This window comes from Aedes albopictus, chromosome 3 (genome assembly GCF_035046485.1).
Source record: "Aedes albopictus strain Foshan chromosome 3, AalbF5, whole genome shotgun sequence".
In the NCBI taxonomy this organism is placed as follows: Eukaryota; Metazoa; Arthropoda; class Insecta; order Diptera; family Culicidae; genus Aedes; species Aedes albopictus.
This window is the reverse complement of record NC_085138.1, coordinates 196,034,385-196,059,388: the sequence shown is the minus strand read 5'-3', so window position 1 is coordinate 196,059,388 and position 25,004 is coordinate 196,034,385. Positions and strand designations below refer to the sequence as shown.

At 40.2% G+C, this 25,004-nt stretch overlaps 1 protein-coding gene across 1 annotated transcript in view; it reads left to right on the top strand.

The window, feature by feature from the left end:
* The window catches only part of LOC109411600 (tight junction protein ZO-1), a gene marked incomplete in the record, with an annotated part of 419,854 nt that overhangs the window by 70,128 nt on the left and 324,722 nt on the right, over positions 1-25,004 (top strand). The window contains 1 exon segment of the mRNA XM_062857432.1: positions 11,022-11,583. Within this exon segment, the coding sequence (XP_062713416.1) occupies positions 11,022-11,583 (562 nt within the window).

The following is a 25,004-nucleotide window of genomic DNA, read 5'->3' as shown; positions in this document are numbered from 1 at the left end:
GTAAATGATTGAAATACGTAGGAAACAATTTAAAGTTGTAAGCCAACTGATAATATGTTAAGTTTTTGTCTGTTATACAGGCCTAACATACTCATTTGCTTAGGGTGTCCTTTATGCCCCTAATCCCCCTACTTTGGGCCTAGGCTGGGTAGATATGCTATTGGTGATTTGATGGTGTATGAAGAAGAAGAACGATGGTGTTTCGAAAAATCCTATCCCTACCACACAGGAGAAGATTTTAAAATGCCTCTATAAAATCTAAAACAAAATCTAATTAAAAACGGTTTGATGTACGGTGTAAGACTTTGGACGGACTACATATTGAACGTATAAATTTAAATTTAACATATTTTTTTCTTGGTAAGGTACTTAATTTGTACCAATCACCAATTGGGTTTTCAAATTAAGAATAATATATTGATTTTTTGATTTTATTCGAAAGAGCACCTTTTTTTAAGCCAGTATGATTTTTTTCAGATTTTTAAAACTTTATTTTGATACCTAAATTCAATTACAAAAAGATTTTATGAAATCACCTTTTGACAGCTGGGCAACTGCTTGACAGCTCCGCCCAGTACGAAATGCGACGAGGGGTGATTCGACAAATCGCTCCCATACAAACTTTAAATCGATTTTTAAATAGGTTCCCGGGCACCAAAGTTCATGAAAATTTGGATGTCGGCTCAGTTTGGCATGTAGATTGTGAATATGGAATTATCTCAACACCACTAAAGAAGCCAATTGCAGCTGGTCTATGGAAAATTCCACGTGTATGGCAATTCGGGTTTTTCTTAAGTCACGATGACCAGATCGGTTCAGTCGGATTTGTTTTTGATGGAAAAAAAAAATCTGGATCAAATGAGATCAATATTGTCAAAATCGGAGAAAATTTATCGCAGATATAACCATTACATAGTTTACCTTCTTTATTTTATTGTCTGCTGTTTCATATTATGAAGTAAAAAATAAAGGCATTGCAACTTCTAGAAATTTCATCAGACTCTTCCGTATTTTTTATTTTATTCATTGCTATAATTTGAGTTTTGGGTAAATATAGCATCATAGCTATTGATATGTTTATCTTTGTGTTAATTTCCTTCTTTCAATATCCCAGTCCCGTTACGGTGCCAAATTCCTATCACTTTTCTACGATTCCCAATTCTTATAGGTTAAGTAAAATTTTACCTTCAAAAAGTGATACATCTGCAAATGAGTTTTTTTTTATCTCAAAATTGAGTAAACTTAGTTAACGTCAAAAAGTACCGAACAGACTATGTATTACGAAGTAATGAATGTTAGTGAGAGTGGAGATAGCAAATATGGTACCTACTAAATAATTCTAATCAATAAAAATGTCAACTATACAGACAATTCTGCTCAATTGATGATTGCATTTGTCTATTATAACTTTTTTCTTTCGATCTATTATTATTAGATCATATATTGTTTGACATTATGTCATAAATATCTTTTTTCATTACTAAAAATAATCTAAAACAGAATAAAACTAAACAGCATCTGCAGAAGTAATCATATCGGCATATGATATAATTACCTTTTAACTTCGCTCACGTAGGTACGTGTATAATCGCCGTTCTCACAACGCGAACAAAACAAAAAATAAAAAAAAATCATCTCCGTCTGGAAAGAATTTTAGTCGCCGCCAAAATGCACCCCATGACGAAGCTCAATCATAAATAGTCGACTAGCAACTTTTTCGTCGTTCTCTTTGTTCCGAAACAGCCGACGACGGGCCATGCGAACGCCACCACTGTTATTAGTGTTACAGTGCACATGTCTGCGCACCGCGATAGCGCTGTTGGTAAGAGAGAGAGGTTCATTGTTTGATCTTGCATTCAAATCTCTGTCTATTTTTGTCCTGCGACTGGCAAACATGAAATGGGGGAATGGGGAGACTGGCAATACGTAGAACCAGTAAAGCTTCTATCGTCCCTCACTGCAAGTGCTGTGATAGCCTCTTTGGTAAAGGCGACTGAAAATTTACGATAGCAGGATTGGAGGTTCAAATCCCGTCCATGTTTGTAAGTTTTATAATGAATTCGAGTTTTTTTTATGTGACCTGTTATTTTCTAAAAATAGAATAACACACTTAAAATAATTACCCAAAAATGAGTAAAAAAAGTTAGTTTTTACCCTAATTTTGCTTTCTATCAATAACTCTTTAATATCAAAATTTGTTATTGAAATATTTCCCAAATTCACTGTTATTAAGTTGTTATTGCCACTAACAAAACATGTTATTAAATTGATTTTTCAGGAACAAATTTTTGTTATGTGACTTGTTATTTTGCCGCTTATGACAGCCAAGTTTATAACTCAATATGTTATGTTAATAACATGAAAATTACTAATTCCATTATGCAGTTATTTTGCCAAAATAACGCATTTTGTTATGCTGTTGTTTTTCTCTTCTGCTCGGGACGACTTCCACCTCGAAACTTCACATTTGCTCGAAGATACACATCTGTTCTGTGGCACCAGTAGAGCACTGAATATGGCTTAAAGCCCAAAAATAAAAAGCGTCTCTTGGACGCTGAGGTCCAAGGACGAAACACAGAGTTTAAACAATATACACTAAAAACGAATTCAAATTTACAATTACCTTTTTTACAACAACTAAACGCACAGGAAACAGAGCATCTGCCCCTGGCGACAAAATCGAAAATTAAAGTCACTACAGAATGAAAAACAAAGACAATTAACGTTAAATTCACTTCAAATGACACTACATTACGAAACTACATTTACTACAAAAACACTACACACCTTTAACAAAACTTAAAACTGGCAGAAGGTCGCTCAAGCTAGCTTCTGTTCTCCAGCCGACTCAAACTGAAAGTGATGGAGTCAAGTCGAATTCTCTAGTCAAGTAAATTTCCTGCTATAGAAACAGTCGTCTATACAATCTACAAACTATTATTTACAAGTGCGCCAAATTCAAACCGCACATGGCCGCAAAACTATTTAGCGCCATCGAAAAAGTCCTATAAGATGCATAACATGAATCGTCATTAGCTCAGCCTAGACACAAACCTTACATGAAACGGATAATCTCTATTATAGGAAACGGTTCAAACTCCAAGCCAAAATCAACGAATCTAATTAACGAGATTTTACTTTAAGATAAAAACGTCAAAAACTACAAATTAACTAAAATAGTAATAATTTAAAGAAACAAAAAACAGATTTATCCAAATTTATCAAACTGAATTCAAACTTTATTTTACTTAAAAAGATGAAAAACGTCAAAACGTTACACATTATATCGAGCTTTTTGAGCTCTATAATATATCCAAAGACCAATGAAATATGATTTTAAACGACGAAAATATTCACCAATTTCAAAACTAGGTATCTCAGTGTAGAATACAAGAACTGAGTGCTATAACTAGGTAACTAAGAAAATCATATCTATTTCCAACCGCACAGGTTAAAAGCTATCGGACGCTTGGACATGAAAATGTTACTAGTCATTCTTTTGTTAGTAAATAGAAAATCTACTATTGTTTTTTTCATTCTAGGCCTAAAAACTTAAAATATTTTACTTGTATTGACTTAGCTAAAAACTGTGATTGTTCGTAGACAATTATTTTATGAACATTTTAAGGTGTCAATTGGTGATATAATAGGCATCCTAGCAAATTCAGTAATTACACGTTAATTTCAATATGTGAACCCTTTTTAATTTGCATACTACAGCAAGATAATTGAAAAGAATTATATCAATAGTGGTAAAAACTAGGTATCTCAGAACATCTCCTCCATTATTTATGTTGCATTTAGAGTGCTATGACTAGGTAACCCGACAATTTTTCAACCGTTTATTATTTTTATAAAAGGTTTGAACCAAAATAGTTCAAAACTTTTTGTTGTAGCAGAAAGAGTAGAAGCTGAATAAAGACTGCCCCAGAAAGTATGGACGCACTTAGTCTTCAGATGTTTGGGCCTTATTGATAGCTCTTGTTACAGGCTTCTTTTTGACTGTTTCTACTTACTATAGGGTCGAAAATGCAAACGCACTTTGCCACGATAAACATTAGGATTCGAAATGGTATTTTTTGGTCATATTTCGTTCAGTGTAACAGGATTTTGCTTGTGTTCAAATTCCTTCATCAAACTTCTATCCAAACTAGGATTACCAGGACCTTTATTTTTGACCCAATTTTTTTCTTATGCTCAAACGTGTTCTTCTCACCGTGCATCCTGATTGCTGCTTGTACGATTTTCTCCCTTACTCGCTCCATAGTTAGCTCATTTCCTAATTGACATTTCAAGCTCTGTACATCATTTGTGCACAATTTTTCGAACATGTTCCGCTGAAAGTTTATGTATTTTGAAACAAACTATTGGGATCAAATAAACCGCTGCACAAATGCTGAGAAAATAGATTGATAAACAGGATGCAGCCTTCAAAAACGACTAGTCATTAATAATTTTTAAATGCCAGTATTTTCTCTCTGCGTCCATACTTTCTGGGGCGGACTTTAAGCAATCAATGCTAAAAAAATATTTTAAAGGCTCCATACCTTTGGAACAACTGCATTAAAAATTGTGAAATTTTTAAAGACGTTTTTCTCGAACCTATGATTTTTGAGTTACCTAGTTCTAGCATTAAGGGGACGAAATATTCCATGCCTTTCGCATTATCAAAGTTACCCCGGTTTACGGTACCTGCACGGCGAGTTACGGTATTAATTTGATGACAGTGATTGCCAAACAAAATCTCCGCAAAATTGCCTGCTGCATTGAAAAAAAAATGCAACATGGAGACGCATGGTTGTTCATTTTTCGCTATTTATTTAACGACGCATATAAGGAACGAAAATTGAACAACCATGCGTTTCCTTGTTGCATTATAATTTTCAGTGCGAATTCTTCATCCTATTTGAGAATAAAGCGAATACGACACCTTTTGATTCCGTTCTTTTTGTTGTCATTCGTGCTCTTCTAAAAAACTAGAAACAAAACAACCAGAGCTTTCTTTGAATTTATAGACTAATTTCTAAAGACGACGTGGTGCATTCTACTCGAGTAATGCTTTTCATCATTTTAATAAGAATTCAATAGGAATACCACATTTGTCTGACACTGAAAGAAGTACGTGTCCATCAACATCAAGAGAAGTTACATTACCATATTATTACCATAATGTTGTAATCGATCCATTCGGTATCGCTCTCTCCTAATTTGTTGAAACGCCAGCGGGGCCCTGTCTCATCCCAAAACTACGCTCAGCCTCAACCTAGAAATATCGGCGGGAAGGAAGAATTCATCGTCTTCAACGTGTTTTCAGAGTGTTTCCTCGGGAAAGCGCAGTTGTTCTGGATCAATTGCACTTTAACTCAAGTTGGGGGCAGTGGTGATTAGTGCTGTATCAGAAGAACGTTTTGATATTTCAAGTGCTTCGTTTTAAGGGTCAAGTGTTTACGATTGAAGTAGGTATCTTCTTTTAAACAAGTAGTTAAATCAAGCAGTGACCCCAGCGGAAATTGTTATTGATCCTATTTCATCACCAGTGAATATGTAGTGCTCATCAACCTGTAAAAATTATGGCAACCTATTTGATGCGCGTCATTTGACACGTGATGCATGATTTAGTGTACGTTACCGACGGTTTGAAAATAAAATAACCAACATAAACAACTGTTTAGTGCTTTGAAGAAAGCACTAAAGGCGGTCAGAACTGACGATGATCGCGCTTGGTCGGTAGTGGTGAATGGATGTTTGTTGTATCTCTAGAGAAGAGACAGACCGAGCTGAAACCATTCGGATGGTGATGATGGAGTATCAAACGGCCATGCAGCGGCATCAGTATCACCACCATCAGCAGCAGATGCTCATGCCGCCGAGTTCCGGCGGAGGAATGCCGTGCTACACGGTGCCAGAATGTGTCGGAGACGACGAAGATCTGCTCGATGACAAGTGGAACGGCAGTAGTGGGGTGACGACTAGCACGACCACGACAGAAGAGGAGGAGTTTGGGGATGAGACGCCGATTCCCACTCCGACGATTGGGGCTTATCATCCGCCGAACAATGGGCCGCCACAGTTGGGGTACTTTGTGCCGCTGACTCCGGTCTTCTTCAGAAGTCCGCAGTTCCGGAAGAGGTAATTTATAACTTAATCGAAATATTAAATTATTTTTTGCAAGAGTTCAAAGTTTTGTTTTGAAGAAGTGATATTATATAGAAAGTGGCAGAGCTAGACTTATGATGATCAACGTTTACACTAATCATAACTAACACAACATTCATACGTACACAGTTCGATAACTAATGTGTGAAATTCTGAGAATAATCCTCAGCTCAGGCGAGATTTGAACTTATGACCCTTGCATGGCAGACAAGTGCTTTACCAACTAATCAAATCTATCCATCTTAGTTGTATATATGGTATGCACATGGAGAGCGACCACTTTAGCAAGGGGTCATATTTTGGGTACATTACGCATTAACGCAGTCAATTTTATATACATTTTCTAAAGCAGCATCCATTTATTACGTAGCGCTAAAATTGACATTTTTTACCCCCCTCCGTAACGTTTTTTTTGTATGAAAATCTTAAAATTTTTGTATGGGCCGTAACGCTCGACTGTACTCCCCCTCCCCCAAGAGCGTTACCCAAGTACGTTACAACATCTAAGGCGCCGATCGCAGCTTACGTATCCAAGTAACACACATGTCATATAAGGATTACGGCAGCGCAAATTTTGGCTGTATAGAAGTTAATTTGACGTTATTCTAGCATTGTGTTGAAATAACGTCAAATTTACTTCTATACAACCAAAACTTGCGCTTCAATTGATATGAAAGTTATAATGGAAAGTGTCCAAAATTGGTCACCCTTTCCAAATGGTATATCGCCCTAAAGAGTGAGCTCGATTTATTACTGTTGAACAGATTGCTTTCCTTACAGAATATTTGCGTCATGATCCTATAGTCCTTGGCCTCCTTTCGTAGGACAGCCGGTGACTGAGGCTGGCGATGAGGAGAGGGTCACCGATGTGGAACTTGCGGGGATAGCTAAGTCCCTTAGCGTAGGTAAGGCCCCAAGTCCGGACGGAGTTCCGAACTTGGCCTTAAAAATAGCTATTGCAGAGGCTCCCGAGATGTTCAGGTCTGCTATGCAGAAATGCCTGGACGAGGGAGTTTTCCCAGAAGCTTGGAAGAGGCAGAGCCTGGTATTATTGCCAAAGGCGGGGAAACCACCCGGAGACCCGTCGGCATATAGACCAATATGCTTAATTGACACGGCGAGGCAGGTGCTCGAAAAGATCATCCTCAATAGAATGTTCCGGCAGGGGAGGTCCACCGTAGACGCTATCTTGTCGGTTACAAAAACCGCCGAGAAAGCACTCGAGCCTAAGAGGAGGGGAATATAGCGCCAGCTGGTCTGCTATTGCCGATGCGCTCTTGCGTCTGGGGATACCGGGGTACCTGTACAAGATTCTCGAAAGCTACTTCCAGAATCGTGTACTAGTTTTCGACACGGAGGTGGGTCGGAAGTGCTTTCACATAACCTCAGGAGTCCCGCAAGGTTCCATCCTGGGTCCGGTGTTATGGAATGTCATGTACGACGAGGTGTTGAGGTTAGAGTATTCAGTGGGAGTGGAGATTGTCGGATTTGCCGACGACATTACGCTCGAAGTCTAAGGTGAAACGATCGAGGAGGTGAAGTTGACTACCGACCACCCGATCAAGGTTGTGGAGGCGTGGATGCGGTCCAGGAAACTGGAGCTGGCTCACCACAAGACAGAGGTGACGGTTGTGAACAACCGGAAGTCCGAGCTGCAGACGGAGATCAGTGTAGGAGAGTGCACTATCCTGTCAAAGCGCTCCGTCAAACACTTGAGCGTGATGATCGACGATTAAAAGACACGGACACGTTCAATGCTTCCAGTGAACTTTTCGCTCTTTGAAGGAAGCACGACACTAGCAAACGGACTAGCATGCAACGCCCAGTGGCACAGCCGAAAACTTTTCCTGACAGCTGCGGCGGGAATCGAACCCGCGCTCCTCAGCACGATGCGTCTAAGTAAGAGCTTGGTGACCCTAGCCGCACGACCACGGAGCCGCACAAGCATAAGCTTACCTTCGGTAGCCACGTCGATTATGCCTGTAAAAGAGCCTCCACAGCTATTGCGGCACTGTCCCGGATGATGTCCAATAGCTCTGCGGAGTACGCCAGTAAGCGCAAGCTTCTGGCTAGTGTTGCTACGTCCATACTTAGGTATGGCGGCCCGACGTGGGGCAACGCGCTAAGTATTGAATGCTACCGACGGAAGCTGGAATGTACTTACAGGCTTATGTACCTGAGGGTTGTGAGCGCGTACCGTACCGTGTCACACGACGCTCTCTGCGTCATTACTGGTATGGTACCTATCAGCATTCTTATCAGTGAGGACATGGAGTGCTTCGAAATGCGCGGCACAAGAGGCATACGCAGGATGGCCAGGATGGCCTCTATGGTCTCTATGGCCTCTATGGTCAAATGGCAGCGCGCGTGGGACAGTTCCACCAAAGGTTGATACCGAGGGTAGATAGTTGGATTAATAGGCGCCATGGGGAAGTTACATTCCACCTGACACAGATCCTTACAGGTCATGGTTGCTTACGACAGTATCTACACCGTTTCGGGCATGCGGATTCTCCCGAATCCGTGTGCAATGGTTTAGAGGAAACTGGCTAAGCGCCAGCATGTTACCGTGATGGACTCTCCAGAGCGAGTCATCGATGTTCGTTGCTGCTAAGCTACGCAGCTTACCTTAAGGGTGCGATGTGCACTAGCCCCTCTCTGAAGCAATACCTTCTTGGTGGTTCCGGAGAGACGTAGGGTTTGGCGACCATAGCAATGTGTTTGGTGGGTACGAGGAGCGAGTAGTCCTGATTTTTACTATTGTTGTAGAAGACGGCCTCAGCCCCACACTACCCTATCCTTGATATTAGGGTGTCGGTTGCAGGGAGGTGGCTGTGTTGCAGCTTGGCAAGATTATCCACTTTGCGTCCACGAAGTCCAACATAAGCAAGAACCTTAGCACGGTCTTGTTGCGACTTCGTAAGTCGATGGACGATGTCAAGCAGGATCACGTTAGACTCGTGAAGATTGCAGCAGTGGTGGAATCGGTCAAAGCAAAGGTTACGAAGTCTATCCAGACGGAGGCCTTAGCTTTTGCAGGTAGTTCAAAAGGTGTGGTGGATGCAACTGCTCGTGATATGCACACGCAGAAGCGGGTGAGGCAGCCGTCAGGTGAGGAGCAGTCTGACGATGCCCGCAAGACTAGGAGAATACTAACCCTGAAGGTCGGCAGTAATGCCAGAAAGTCGGACCCCAGCCAGACGTCCCGGAAAGCTGGGAAGGGTGGGCCTGAAAAGGTTGGCCCATCCCGGATGGAAGGGAACATGGGGTTGCGACCATTGTTAGGCCCTCCGCAACCACAGAGTAGGGTGGACTAACGGGAGGACCTCCCTTGGTCAAAAGTCGAGCGGGAGAGGAAGAAAAAATAAGTGGCAGGTCGAGGAGAACAAGGGAGAACAAGGAAGCCAAACCAAAAGGGCGCTCGTCATCAAGATCGAACAGTCTAAGTACTCGGACGTCTTCAAGGCGATGCGAAGCGACGCCAAGCTTGTGAATCTGGGAGCCGACATACGCAGTATCAGTCGGAATGGTTCGGAGCCGATTATTGACGTTACGTTTTGTAGTTCTGGCCTAACAAGTAGTTCGATCTGGATAGTAGACGATAGCTACACTCACAGCAATCATCTGGTGGTTCGCTGCAGTATCGACTACAACAACAGCAGGCGACGGGTAGAGGAAGAGGCGGCTAGGCAAGGCCAAGCTCTCGCAGGTGGAAGACATCATACTTTGACGAAGAGGTGTTTAGGAAGGTGTTCCACCGTAAGCGAAACCTATTTGGTTTAGACGGCGACGAGCTTTTAGCGGTGCTCTCGCGTGCGTGCGTTGCGATCATGCCTAGGCGAGTCTACCTTAGAAATGGAAGGCCACCGACTTACTGGTGGACCGACGCGATTGTGGACCTGCGCCACGCCTGCCTACTGCCTAGGCGGCGGATGCAGCGAGCACGATCTGAGGAAGAGCGATACGAACGAAGGGTGGTGTTCACTGCTGATGAAGTCGTGCTGAGGATCGAGATAAGGACAAAAAAATGCCTGCTTTTAGTGTCCCTATCTGAATGCCAATGCGAATACGGACGGAGTTCCGAATCTGGCCTTAAATGTAGCTATTGCAAAGGCTCCCGAGATATTCAGGTCTGCTATACAAAAACGCCTGGACGAGGGACTTTTCCCAGAAGCTTGGAAGAGACAGAGCCTGGTTATATTGCCAAAGGCAGGGAAACCACTCGGAGACCAATACAGACCAATATGCTTGATCGACACGGTGGAGAAGGTTCTCGAAAAGATCATCCTCAATAGATTGTTGAGGCACACCTAGGGATAAGTAAGGACGGTATGGTGTCGCAGTTGAAATCATCAAGATGGGCCTGCACCGGTGATAGTCAGGATCTGGACAACCGAACAACTATCGGAGGAGTGGAAGAAAGGTATATAATCTGCCAAATCCAAAAAATTCAATAAGTGAATTTCCTTGCTCTGCGGATGAAAAAGTCATTATTGCTAGGACATTTGAATCGGCGACGGAATAGTACGCCCGCTTGAAACGCGGATCAGCATAGGCATTTAGCTGATTCAAACCATCACTGAAGACGTTTATTTTGGTAAACCAGCATGACAGTTCTCACGTAATCCTGGAACTAATTAATTTCCTCTAGTCGTTATGTTGACATCAGCACCTGGTGGTTAGAATAATGTAATTCTTGGAATTGGATACTATTTTGAAAAATAATCTTTTTTGACTTGCCTTCAAATCTTTTCATTTTTTTGATATTGTATTTTTTAATACTTTACAAGTTTTGAAATAATGACTATAAATCGATTTCACATGTAAGCCCTCTAATCAGTTTTACATATTTTTTTAATTTTCAGAGACACCATCGACTCCAACCGGTCGCGGAGATCTACAAGCTATTGCGGTTCAGCCACACCCACACTTATCGACAATGGCTCTTCTCGTCGGTCTTCCATGGCCTGCACGAGTCCGGTCCCTCCGAATCCAATACCGCCTCCTATCCCCCAGTTGCCCGCGAAATCCCTTCCCGCGTCTACCCTCAGTGCCAGTGATTATAGCGGTAGTGCCAAAGCCAACAACAACAACTACGACCGCTACAGTGAAAGCAAATTCAGTGTGTCCAATAGCAATTTCAACAACCAAGCCATCGCCGGTGGCAATCAATCACAATGTGACAATGCTAGCCCACCGGGGCGGAAAACACCCCGTTCGGCACAGCCGTCGCCGTATTCCTACCTGAATCCGAAGCGTTTTAGCTCGCCACCATTTAGTGATTTTTCCTTCGACAAAGGTGTGAATGTGAAAAACCGAAATTCGAGCTTAATTCGCAGCAAATCCAAGAAGGAGCAACGCAACTACCACTCGATGAACGAAACCATCGAAGTGCTAGCCGATCAGGTCGTCGAGGATGAGCGAATTGTGAGTATTGTTTGTTTGGATTTTTGCAATCAAGAATTTCATATTACCACTATACAATTGCTTTTGAATCTGTTGAACCGATACATTTAATTCTCCTAGAATGTTAGGGTTTTCGCACCACGAAGGCGTTGTTGTGCACGTTCCGCGTGCCTGTCAGTTAACCCGTTAACGCCCAAGGTGTCTCACAATTTAAATCTTCAAATAAACTTGTTATCAAAGGTCAAGTTCCAATAAAATAAACATGATTTGATGAAAAAAATGGAAGTCTATGGTGTAGTTCCAAAAAAAATCTTCATTGTAGATCGTCAATATCTGATAATTTTCTTGAGTTCTACTTCAGCACAACTTCCACGCTATCGTTATATTCTGATCCGTATAGATAAAATGCAGCTCTAACTAAACAAGTGAGAGAGATGATAACCACTCAAAAAGAATAGAAAAAGGACTTATAAATTGGGGCAGAAATCGAACCCGATAAACGCCTAAAAGTATGCAATGCATGGTTCTTGTAATTTCATGTAGTTTCGACTGCAGTGTTCATCATTTCTCATATTTTTCAACAAATCAATTAAAGAGAGCTCACTATGTGTGGCATAAGCAAACGTTAAAATACTTTAAAAGTTAGATTTTACACAGATAATTATTTCTAATAAAGTAATTGAGTTTTTCCTTCAGCACCCGACAAACTCTCTTTACGTACTCACCATACGTAAACTTTTCAAAAGTTTTTTATATTTAAAAAAGAAAATCGTGTTAAGTAATGTTCCATTTAATTTGTCAGATACGTATTTCGACCTCAACTATATGGTCGTCTTCGGTGTCTCGTATTTACAGGTATTCTACCAACACGCCCAGGTTAATCATCATTCCATGTTTTGATATAAAATTTCAACCAGATATATTCTACACGGCTTCTCCACCTATGTTTGTACTACTCCATGATTGTTTATTCGTGAACAATATGTGAATATTATGGTGTTGTTCTGGGCACTATCAAAGTTACATCGAAAAGATAATGTGAAATCCCCGAATGAATCCTGGGAGGATATACAGAAGGAATTCTGAGAGTCATATCTGGTAGAGTTCTGAGAGAATCTCAACTGAAAGTTTGGTAGGAATCCCTGAAATTATCACAGAAGAAATCCCGGGAGGAATTGCTGTATAAATCCCGAGCGAGGATCCCGGCTCATAGAAAGAATTCCATTAGGATTCTCTGAATATGTTTCGACAGAACACTTTGAAAGTATACTAAAATGAATCTGTAAAGCAATTCCAGAAGGAATACGTGAAAGAATGCTGGGTAAAATTTCTGAAAGAATCCTTTCAGGATTTTCTTAAGCAATTCTGGCAGAAATCGCTGAAGTTATTTCTGAAGGAATCCCGTAAAGAATACCTGATGTATTCCCTCGAGAGATCATGACAGGAATGCCGGCCAGAAGCTGAGTAGACATTCCTGCAAGAACCATAGAAGATGTCTCTATGATCTTGGGTTGCCTGAAAACAATCTCGGAAGAAACGTATATTTTTTCATTTTTTTTTGGGAGGGATCCCTTAAGGAATAACAGCAGGAATCATGGAAGGAATCTTTGAAGGAATTCCAGCACAAATCCCTGAAAGAATGCAGAAAAGAATAACTAATAGAATCCTTTCATGATTTTCCAAAACAACGCCTGCAAAAATCCCTGAAGAGAACTCCGGAGAAATCCATACAGCAATCTCGGAAGCAATATCTGAAGGAATCTCGGGAATAAATCTGAGAAGATTATCGAAAGGAATGTCTGAAGAAATCCTGGAAAGAATTCCTGAAGGTATCTCATAAAAGAACCTCAGCTCATCTAATCTCATCTCAATTCTTCACTCTATTCTCTAGCCTCTACCTTACTGTCTTCGTTGCCCTCTATTCCAACGCTCTATCCTACGCTCTATCACAACCTTCAACCCTACTATCTGCCCTACCCTTTAAACTATCCTCTACTATAACCACTGCCATATCCTTCACCGTACCCTCTAGTATATATTGTGCTTAATCGTACCATCTACTCTACTCTCTACCCTAACATTTTTCCTACCCTCAAACCTCTCTATTCTACTCTTCTCCCTACCGTCTACCCTATTGTTGGCGGTACCCCTCGTTGCGGCACGCAGAGAGTGAAGCAACTTACCGTTCCCTCGGACGAGTCGGTGTAAAGATGCGGGTTGACAGAATTCGTATGTCACTGTCAGAATTCGTTTATCAGAACCTGTATCATGAATCAGCAATAATATTGAACTATATCCACGAGTGAGTTGTTGCAATAGTTGGTTTTTCGAAGTGAGTTTGTAAATTTACTGATGTTAACACTGTATTAATGGATTCTTTAATTACATACGTTTGTAGAGTTAAAATATTGGATTCCTAAGTAGCTCATTAGTAGTCGTGCGTGAATTAAAGCTGAATTTAGGGTACGTTTTGCCTGAAATGAAAACATTATACTCACCTTAACCTTGAATCATATGAACACCTGTAGATTTCCCGTTAATTGATGATCGTCGATAAGATTGTCCTTCGCGGTAGATTGTCCGCAGTTGGCAGTAAAACACTGAAATTGTAAGAAACCCCTCATACTTACCCAAAGACATTATTAATGATTGACTTAATAAATTACAGCCTTGTAGCTGCTTAATAGCAACTCACAAGACGGTGTTTTTTCTGAAATTGGGAACAATCTACGAGGAATTTCATCCTAAGTTGGATGAACGATTGTTACCCGTCGGACGATTCTGCTACGGATTCGAGAACCGTGGAGGTCAGAGAGACGATTCGCCATCGAAGACAGCTTTCGTCGTAGTACGCCGAGCGTGGCGAAGCGAACCAACCGTGGATCTTAACAACCGAATGCGGCCCGGGACGGAATACGGAGAGCAGGTAAGTGCAGTAGATTTAGTGTGTAGCTTTCGTTGTTACCGCACCCATCCGGTTGCGAATCGCTCTACTAGTAGATAATTTAATCATAGTCAGAGTTAGTTCTGTCTCGCGGTCGCGATGTCCGAGAAAAATGTCAACGTTTCAACTCCGGGCGGTGATAAGCAGTGTAAGAAGTGCGATCGCGGTGATATCGATGACAATATGGTGTGTTGCGATATTTGTGAAGGATGGGTACATTTCCAGTGCACCGGTGTTACTGATTCCATCGGAGAACCCGATAGGAGTTGGAAATGTAGTGCTTGTCTAGCCGACTGGAACGGTTCCTCGAAGTCTGAGGTCTCGTTCAACGAGTCGTCGGTTAGCAAGAGTAGTCGAGTTTCGCAGAGACTACAGCTCAGCCTTCAACTACTGGAAGAGCAACAGAAGCTGAATAAGAAACGCGCTGCAGAGGAGTTAAAAATCCGTAGAATGGAAGAAGAGGCCAAGCTGAAGGCGATGGACGACGAACAGGAGTTCTTAAAGCAGAAGTACGAGCTACTGATGCAGATCGGCGAGGAGAAGGAGTCTTCGAGCAGGAAAAGCGGCGTCAGCGTGAGAAGCAAGCGGGTTCAGCTGGAGAAGTGGCTAAATAAGGGCTCCTCTGCAGATGGAGTAGTTCCCCCGAGACCATCAACGACTCAAGCGGGTTCGGCTTTCCCATTACCCATAGCCAGTGAGGTTGAAACCGGAGCAAAAGCAGCACCTACATGCTCGATCTCCAACACGAAGAAGTCGGCCGTTCCGCTCAACCAGGGAATGTTGTATGCGGATCCGACAATTCCAGTTCAGGGTGGTAGTGTGACAGCTTTGGCGCAATCCTACGAACTACTAGCGACAACAGCAGTACCAGGAAGCGCATCGTGTAACCCAACCACGCATTCTGCAGTTCCAGATATAACGGTATCAGCGGCTGCTGGGACTGTATCATCGTTAGCCCACGCAGTTCCTGCAAGTACTTCACCAGCAGATACGGTGAGCAGGAGAGCGGAGAAAATGAGCGCGACCCAGCATATTACTTCCGGTACAGTACCGGTCTATTCGTATCCAGGAGTGATTAGTATGTCTTCGGCAGCAACCGTACCGATGTCGGCCAACCCTCATATTTTCCACCGTACCTACGGAAATCATCTACAGTATCCAGTTCCAACAACGAGTAATCCTCCATCACGATTGCCCTGTTTCATTCCAACAAATCCAGTGTCACTACCGGTGGAAAATCAACCAGTTTTGCAAAGTACAAGTTCTTTCCAGTATCCCGCTGTTCCAGAAGCTACATTGGCGCGGGGCCAATCCATATGGTATCTGGCAAACCCGGAAGTCGCAGCGTGTACAAGTTCGTCGTTCCACCCAATTCCATCTGTGGTTGATGCGTCCTTCGGTATTCAGGCCAACCCACGAGTTTTCCATGGGAGTCATGCGTCGGTTCCACATCCGGTGATAACAGAGGCGATGGGGACCGGTTATACGAGGAACAATCCACCACTACATTCAGTAGGACCAACAAGCGCTCAGTTAGCGGCACGACAAGTTATGCCGCGTGAATTGCCGAAGTTCAGTGGCGACCCCCAAGAGTGGCCGATGTTCTACAGCTCCTTCACGAACACTACGGAAGTATGCGGTTACACGGACGCCGAAAATCTGGCCAGGTTGCAGCGCAGCTTAGGGGGTTCAGCACTGGAAGCAGTTCGCAGCCGTCTCCTGCTGCCTGCTTCCGTTCCATTCGTAATGAACACCCTGCATAAGTTATATGGGCGCCCAGAAATACTCATAAACTCTCTACTGAAGAAAGTCAGAAATGTTCCTTCTCCAAAATCGGACAATCTCAATTCCATCGTTGCGTACGGGTTGGCGATACAAAATCTCGTCGATCATATCATTCTTGCAGATCAACAAGCGCACCTAGCAAATCCAATGCTGCTGCAGGAGTTGATAGAGAAGCTTCCAACATCCTTGAAAATGCAGTGGGGCACGTACAAACAGCAGTGCGTGAACGTCAACTTGGCGACGTTCAACAGCTTTATGTCGGGTTTAGTGAACCTAGTATCCGAGCTAAGTATCGATGTGGATTCAGCGCAAAATCACCAGAAGCATAATCGAACCGATAAGCCGAAGCAGAAGGAGAAACTTTTCACCCACATGGGTGAGTCGTCAAGTGCAGCAACGAAGGAGAGCACATGTGGGGAATCTTCGTCGAAAGCCTGTTCATACTGCGATAAGGATGGTCATCAGATCCTGAATTGCTCGGGATTCAAGGCTTTGGACATTGGAGGACGCTGGAAGGCTGTTCGGCAGAAAAATCTCTGCCGGTTGTGTTTGATTCCGCATCGGAAGTGGCCCTGTCGATCGAAGAAAGAATGCAATGTGGAAGGATGCCGCATTAGGCATCATACGCTACTGCACAGTGTCCACAGTCAGAATGCCGACAGTCGAAGTACGAACATTGCAGTCCACCAAAACCACCACGGGACTAAATCCTATATTTACGCTATTCCGTTACCTTCCTGTAACATTGTATGGTAACGGGAAACAGGTAGACACTTTCGTATTCCTGGATGACGGGTCATCGTCAACGTTGCTCGAAGCAGAAATTGCGACACAGCTAGGTATCGAGGGCAAACCAGACAGCCTTTGGCTGAGTTGGACTGGAAAGATCGGTCGTCACGAGAAGGCCTCTAGGCGAATAAGCGTGAAGATTTCTGGAGCCAATAAGGAGGAAAAATATTTACTAAACGACGTTCGGACGGTGCAAGAACTAGGACTTCCAAATCAAACGTTGAACTACACGGAATTAGCAAAGGCCTTCCCTCATTTACAAGGGATTCCCGTGGACAGTTATATCAACGCCAAGCCAGGCATGATTATTGGGATCGAACACGTACGGATGATAACCAGTTTAAGAATTCGCGAAGGAGGTAACAATGACCCAGTTGCCGCAAAAACCCGATTAGGATGGTGCGTGTACGGGAGAAATTCTACGAGTGAATCGGTGGAACAGTTACACGTACATGTCGCCGAGTGCATAAGTAATACCGAACTGCACGATTCCATGCGAAAGTTTTTCGCGGTTGAAGAAGCCGTTGTTACGCAGCAAATAGAATCCGAAGAGGACAAACGTGCACGAAGTACACTGCGACCACTTTCTATAGCCGCACCCTCAGTTTCACATGTCTAGCAATATCAAAGATACAATCGATATGGAAAACAATATGCATTTGATAGTTATTGCAAAATATGATGTTTGCAAGCATAACTTTCTTCATGTGTCTATTTTCCATATAAAAAATACAGTTTTTCGACAATTTGGGCGACCATTTTCTATAGCCGCACTTCGGGTTTTCCTTAGATCAGCTGCTTTATCATGAAGTATGCTCATTATTACTGCTTTAAACGACCAAATAAAGCTTATCAAGACCAAACCAAAGAAGTTTAACGAAATACTTAAGTAACAAGGTCTTTTAATACGAGAAATAGGGCACAGACTTGGTAAACTAGTGTTTTATGGATAAGTTATTAAAGATATCCCAAAAAACTAAAAAAAAATCGAATTAAATCTCAAGTATAAATGCTGCTGACTCAAAACAATCATTGCATTATACTTCCGGTTTCAATTTTTTGCGTATAACCCTTATTAAACTAATTAAATTGTAAAAAAAATCGATTTTTAAACTTTTAAATGGAAAATTCATAAGTTTTTGTGTATCAATCCTGATGAAACTTGGAAAAGACATCGTATACAACATCAATATACAATGAAGATACTTCGGGAATTCATCAAACTCAACTTGGAAGGTCAGCATTGTCTTCGCTACCATTGAACCATTAGATGAATATTTTAAATTACGAAGACGATTTGTAATAACAGCTTTTATTCAACTTTCCATCAATTTGACGATATTTGGTTAAGTAAAAATGATGTGTTTCTATCAAAAGATTTCGAATATAGATGTTCCTGTTCATTTTGGGGCAAAAGAAAAGAAAGGGGTTATGATTGTAGTCTTCCTGTAGTTCTGGTTGATTTTATATCATAAATTGTAAAATTGGGCTAAATTTAGTGAAGTGCTGGCGCAAAATTAAGCTCTTGCATCCATTAGGATTATTTAAATCTGTATTCATGAGGATCATTAGCAACTGTTTAGTTGAATTTTCAGTGATATAATGTCATAAATATTGCGTATTCATCCAAATAAAGCGAATATTATTAAATGTAATTGAGCGATTCCAAGCAACAGCATCAAAATTTAGGACTTTTTTTAATTCATGATTTTCTATTGAGCTGAAACTTTGCACAGTTTTTCAGTTCCATCTAAATCACCATTTTTCGATATCATATCTTCATGTTGAGTCACGACTAACTTTTCAAAAGGGTGTATATGAAAATGGTTGAAAAATATTCAAAAAGCTGCACAGCAAAAACGGTTTGTTCGATTGTTATGATTTTTTCAGCAAAGTTAGATAACTAAATGGTGATTACTAAAAAAAATATACACTGTAAAAAAAATATTTTTTTTGCATTAAAAAATATAATTTTTGTCACAAAAACTTAAATATCTCAAAACCCTATCTTTTTACCAACGTCATTTTTTAAGGGAAAATGGTCCGTTATATAAGCTATCTACCATAAAAATTTGGGGATGGTAAACTAATAAACAAAAAAGTTATGACATTTCAAACATTTCACAATTTTTTACATTTAGTAGAAAAAAATTTTTTTACCGTGTAAATTATTTCGAGAATCACAGTTTGGTGCTGTTTGTTTTGTTAAGGGTCTTGCGGGAGTTAAACAAGTTGTTTTTACGATATTCAATATTTGTGTATTCATTTGTATTATGTATATTATATGTATAAATATTATATGTATTTTTATTATATGTATATACATGTAATATATATACATATAATATATATACATATAATATTTATACATATAAATGAATTCTCAAATTACACAACAATAATCATAGATTTGACACAATAGGGGTAAGAGAGGGCTAAGAGTTTTGGGTTTGGATTTTATTATGGGTTATGAGATCATGAAAACAGTTTTACTTATTTTTTATTTGATTTTATTTATTTTTTTACAATATCGAACACTTTGGCATTATTGTCAGAACAGTTTGAGTATAGTTTTGCTTTAATTTTATTTTCTGACAATGCACAGTGGGAAAAAACCGACCCGAAAAGGCACCTAATTATTGCGGCTGATTGCGATCTTTGAAGCCCATCTTTTCCGAATGGAAAAATGTCAAGGAATCGATTGGTGATAGTTTCATTCACCGGAATTAAGTGTAAGTGTCCATTTTGCCCCATTTTCCCCTAAAAAACACTGTTTTTCTGAATTAAATAATGGTTTTATCTGATTGCGGCTAACCAACCAATTTTTTATTGATGTAGAATTGACAGGTGCATTCTATGGAGCATACCTCGATCTGTATCTTTGACTGGAAGTGCCCATTTTGCCTCATTTTCCCCTAAAAATGCTGTTTTTCTGGATTAAAAAATAGTTTCAACTGATTGCGGCTAACCAACAATTTTTTTCTTGATGTTGAATTGACAGGAGCATTCTATGAGACACACCTTGATTGTGTCATTGACTGAAAGTGACCATTTTTCCTCATTTTCCCCTAAAATGCAGTTATTCTGAATTAAAAAATAGTTTCAACTGATTGCGGCCAACCAACAATTTTTACCTGATGTAGAATTAACCGGCACATACTATGGGGTGCACCTCGATATATGTCATTGACTGGAAGTACCCATTTTGCCTCATTTTCCCCTAAAAATACTGTTTTTTCTGAATTAAAAATTAGTATCAACTGATTACGGCTTACCTACCATTTTTTCTTGCTGTAGAATTGACAGAAACATTTCTTGAGGCACACCTCTACCCGTGTCCTTGACTGGAAGTGCTCATTTTGCACCATTTTCCCCTAAAAAACTGTTTTTCTGGATTAAAAAATAGTTTTAACTGATTGCGGCTAACCAACCATTTTCAATCTGATTTAGAATTAACCGGCGCATACTTTGGGACGCACCTCGATCTGTGTCTTTGACTGGAAGTACCCATTTTGCCCCATTTTCCCCTAAAAATACTATTTTCTGAATTAAAGACATGTTTCAACTGATTGCGGCTAACCAATCGATTTTTGCTTGATGTAGAATTAACCGGCACATATTTTGGGGCACTCCTCGTTCTGTGTCTTTGGGTGGTGGTGCGTATTTTGCTTCATTTTCCCCTAAACTACGGGTTTTCTGGATTTCAAATAGTTTCAATTGATTGCAACTAACCAATATTTTTTCCTGAAATAGAATCGACCTATGCATATTATGGAACACACCTCGCGCTATGCGTTAGTCTGAAATTGCCCGTTTCACCTCATTTTCCCCTAATTAGTTCCAACTAATTGCGGTCAACCAAGCAGGTACATCGCGAGGTGTATCCCATAGTATGCATAGGTCGATTCTACATCAGGAAAAAAATATTGATTAGCTGCAATCAATTGAAACTATTTTAAAATCCAGAAAATCCGTAGTTTAGGGGAAAATGGAGCAAAATGGGCACTACCACCCAAAGACACAGAACGAGGTGCACCTTAAAGTATTTGCCGGTTAATTCTACATCAAGTAAAAATTGATTGATTAGCCGCAATTAGTTGATACAATTGTATAATTTAGAAAAATAGTGTTTTTAGGGGAAAATAAGACAAAATGGGTACTTCCAGTCAACGACACAGATCAAGGTGTGCCCCAAAGCATGTGCCGGTTGATTCTACATCAGGTAAAAAATGGTTGGTTAGCCGCAATCAGTTAAAACTATTTTTAATCCAGGAAAACTGTATTTATAGGGGAAAATGGGCCAAAATGGGCACTTCCAGTCAATGACATGGATCGAGGTGTGCCTCATGAAATGTTCCTGCCAACTCTGCATCAAGAAAAATATGGTAGGTATGCAGCAATCAGTTGATACTAATTTTGAATTCAGAAAAAAACAGTATTTTTAGGGGAAAATGAGGCAAAATGGGCACTTCCAGTCAATGACATATATCGAGGTGCACCGCAAAGTATGTGCCGATTAATTCTACATCAAGTAAAAATTGGTTGGTTGGCCGCAATCAGTTGAAACCATTCTTTTCATTTAGAAAAATAGTATCTTAGGGGAAAATGAGGCAAAATTGGCACTTTCATTCAATGACACAAATCAAGGTGTGTCCCATAGAATGCACCTGTAAATTCTACATCAAGAAAAAAATGGTTGGTTAGCCGCAATCAGTTGAAACTATTTTTAATCCAGAAAAACAGTATTTTTAGGGGAAAATGAGGCAAAATGGCCACTTCCAGTCAAAGATACAGATCGAGGTATGCTCCATAGAATGCACTTGTCAATTCTACATCAATAAAAAATTGGTTGGTTAGCCGCAATCAGTTGAAACCATTATTTAATTCAGAAAAACAGTGTTTTTTAGGGGAAAATGGGGCAAAATGGACACTTACACTCAATTCCGGTGAATGAAACTATCACCCATCGATTCCTTGGCATTTTTCCATTCGGAAAAGATGGGCTTCAAAGATCGCAATCAGCCGCAATAATTAGGTGCCTTTTTGGGTCGGTTTTTTCCCACTGTGCAATGGAATGAAACAATGGAATTTTTGGGTTCCTTGGATCGTTTTCGCGTTATTATATTGCTCGCTGAGTTCTGAAGCCTTTATTTCGTACTCTTCCGTAGTAGTAAAACAAAATGATAATTTGGTTAAATCTTCTTCTTTTCTTCGATTCGCCCATTCCAAAAGTTCTTTCGCAGTTTTAATTGGATGCTCACTAGACTGGGTCAACAAAGTCGATTTTTTGGAACAAAGCATTTTTGATTCCTTTTAGCGTCCAAAACAACTGTGCAAAATTTGGGAGCGATTGGTTGCTTCCCCGTATTCCGCATTGCGATTGAAATTTGTATGGAATTTAGTATGGAAAAACGTACTTTTTTGCTTTTTCTCATAAATTGAAATTTTTCGTCTAGAACGATCTAACTAATGACGTTGAAGTATAGCCTAGGATATGCCGAAAAACTTTGCCGAAGACCGCATAGTGATCCGACACTTGTGAATAAAGTTAAAACGTACAGATTGCCCGGTGGTGCTTAACATTTAACATGTAAAGTAATAACATCAATAATAAAATCTTAATTTTTGGCCTAAGTTACCAGGCGAATAACTTTTTTCACAAGTGTTGGATCACTTTGCAGTCTTCGGTAAAGTTTTTCGGCATATCCTAGGCTATACTTTAACGTCATTAGTTACATGGTATTAGACGAATGAATTCAACTTATGAGTAAAATGCAAAAAAGTACGTTTTCCCATACTAACTTCCATACAAATTTAAATTGCAATGCGGAATACGGGGACGCAACCAATCGCTCCCAAATTTTGCACAGTTGTTTTGGACGCTAATATATATTGAAATAGCTTTGTTCCGGGTTCATACGATCAAATTTGAAGTTTCTCCATACAACGTTGACCCACTCTAATGCTCACGTTCTTTGGCTAAACTTGCTCTTGTGGCCATGCGCTTTATTGTTCCTCCAATAGCATCACAAGGACCTTTGCCATGTGACGTAGCAAAAAAATGCGATTCTGCATCAATTCCATACATTGATTTAAATTGACATAGGCTCGAAAAATTCTTACGGTTTTTGTACTGCGACGCTGCTCCATCAGACATAAAATATATCTTTTTGACTTCTTTATGTTTATCAACGCGTAAAAAGTTAATCATTTTGGCAATGAACAAGTTTACGGATATTGAATCGTGCCTTAAATCTTCGGAAATTACAATGAAACTAAAGTGTTCAATTTGCGAACTTCCATTAAAATAAATAACGAATGGATGAATTGTAGCTTGTTGCACGTTCCAGTGATGGGACTGAACTTCATCTTGCAATACAAAACTGTAATTTTCAGAAAAATCACAAATGACTAAAAATTCACCATTTTGTAACGTATTTTTCGTATTTTTTAAAAAGCTAGATTGCTCTGTTTTAATGAAATCGTGAGGGATTAAACTTTCTAATTTCAAGCAAAAATATGACACAAACTCATCTACAGGTTTTACAATTGTTTCTAGGTCACACCTATCCGTGGTTACCCATTGCTCAAATGATAACTGATCAATATATTTTTCTTCAAACTCACCGAATAAAGTATTTTCCAATAATGAAGAATCTGGACAATCCGAACAAGATCGTAGATAGCAATTTGATGTTGTATTTTCACACAAAAGACTACCAGTTAACATTTTAATATCCTTTGTTAAATTTATTCTTTTCAAACTATGTAAAATAAGGTTAATATTCTCATGGGTTGTGCACACACAAACATTATGTGTTCCTGAATTGGAAAGAAGCTTGCATTGCCTTGGCCGAAGGCTTGCAAATGAGGAAAAACCTACTTTAATATTATTGTGAATTTCCTTGAAGCGTGTGTAAGCTTCTTTCAATGTCGTCATCATTAATCGTTTTTGGATTGCTTGACGCTTTCCATCTTGTTTTACTGATACATAATCTTTCTGGCCAGGCATAGCTCGACTTGCTTCATCATCTTCAAAATATTGAACTACTATTTCTTTTGCCTCGTCTGTTAACGCATTACTAGACCTAGTATTTTTGGTTGAAAGACAGTTATTCTTAAATAGTTTTGCCTCTTTTACTGTATATCTATTGGTTTCGAACTCATCAATGGCATCTTGAATAGACCACGAACTTGGCAGCATCGACAAAATCAATAATTTTTCTTTCCTTGTCGTGGCTGGATTCGACAACCTTTCCTTCATATTCATAATTACCTCATCGTAGTCTGTATTTTCCACATCCTCAGGTCCTAATTTGAAGAGGTTTCTACGTACAGCTTCGTTTATTTCACGGTATTTTTTCTCTGGATAATAAACGTAGTCCATCTTCGTCCATTTAATCGGAGTCACTTTTATCCCAGCTATGCCCTCGTTAAAGCGTTCGATGTTTACCTTTTGAATACACTCATCTTCCGATTGATTTGTTGAAACAGATGTCGCTGATGGTACGGTGGCAAGGCTCTCTGCACTTGGAACTGAGATTTCGTAACTCTTTTGAGCACTTTTTTTCTGCAAACGGCCTACAACAGTTGAGAAAGCGACTACTCATGTTGTTCGTTAGATTTTAATAAACAAAATCACTTTCAAGTTTTTACTGACTAGTTTGGTGTCGTTTACTTGACTGAAGAAAACTTTTACTTTACAATCCTTAATAACCATAGCGGTAGTAATTTTTTGCTTTTTCGTGAGCATTGTCATGGTACCTATCATGCATTTGTTGTTGTTGAAGTTACTCGCTTCCTCCCGATATTTATGATTCTATTCTCTGATAGGTAAATTTTTGCAGGTAAACTAGACGTCTAGAGCATTGTCGTGGTATGCACCTATTATGTATTTGTTGGTGTTGCAGTTACTCGCTTTCTC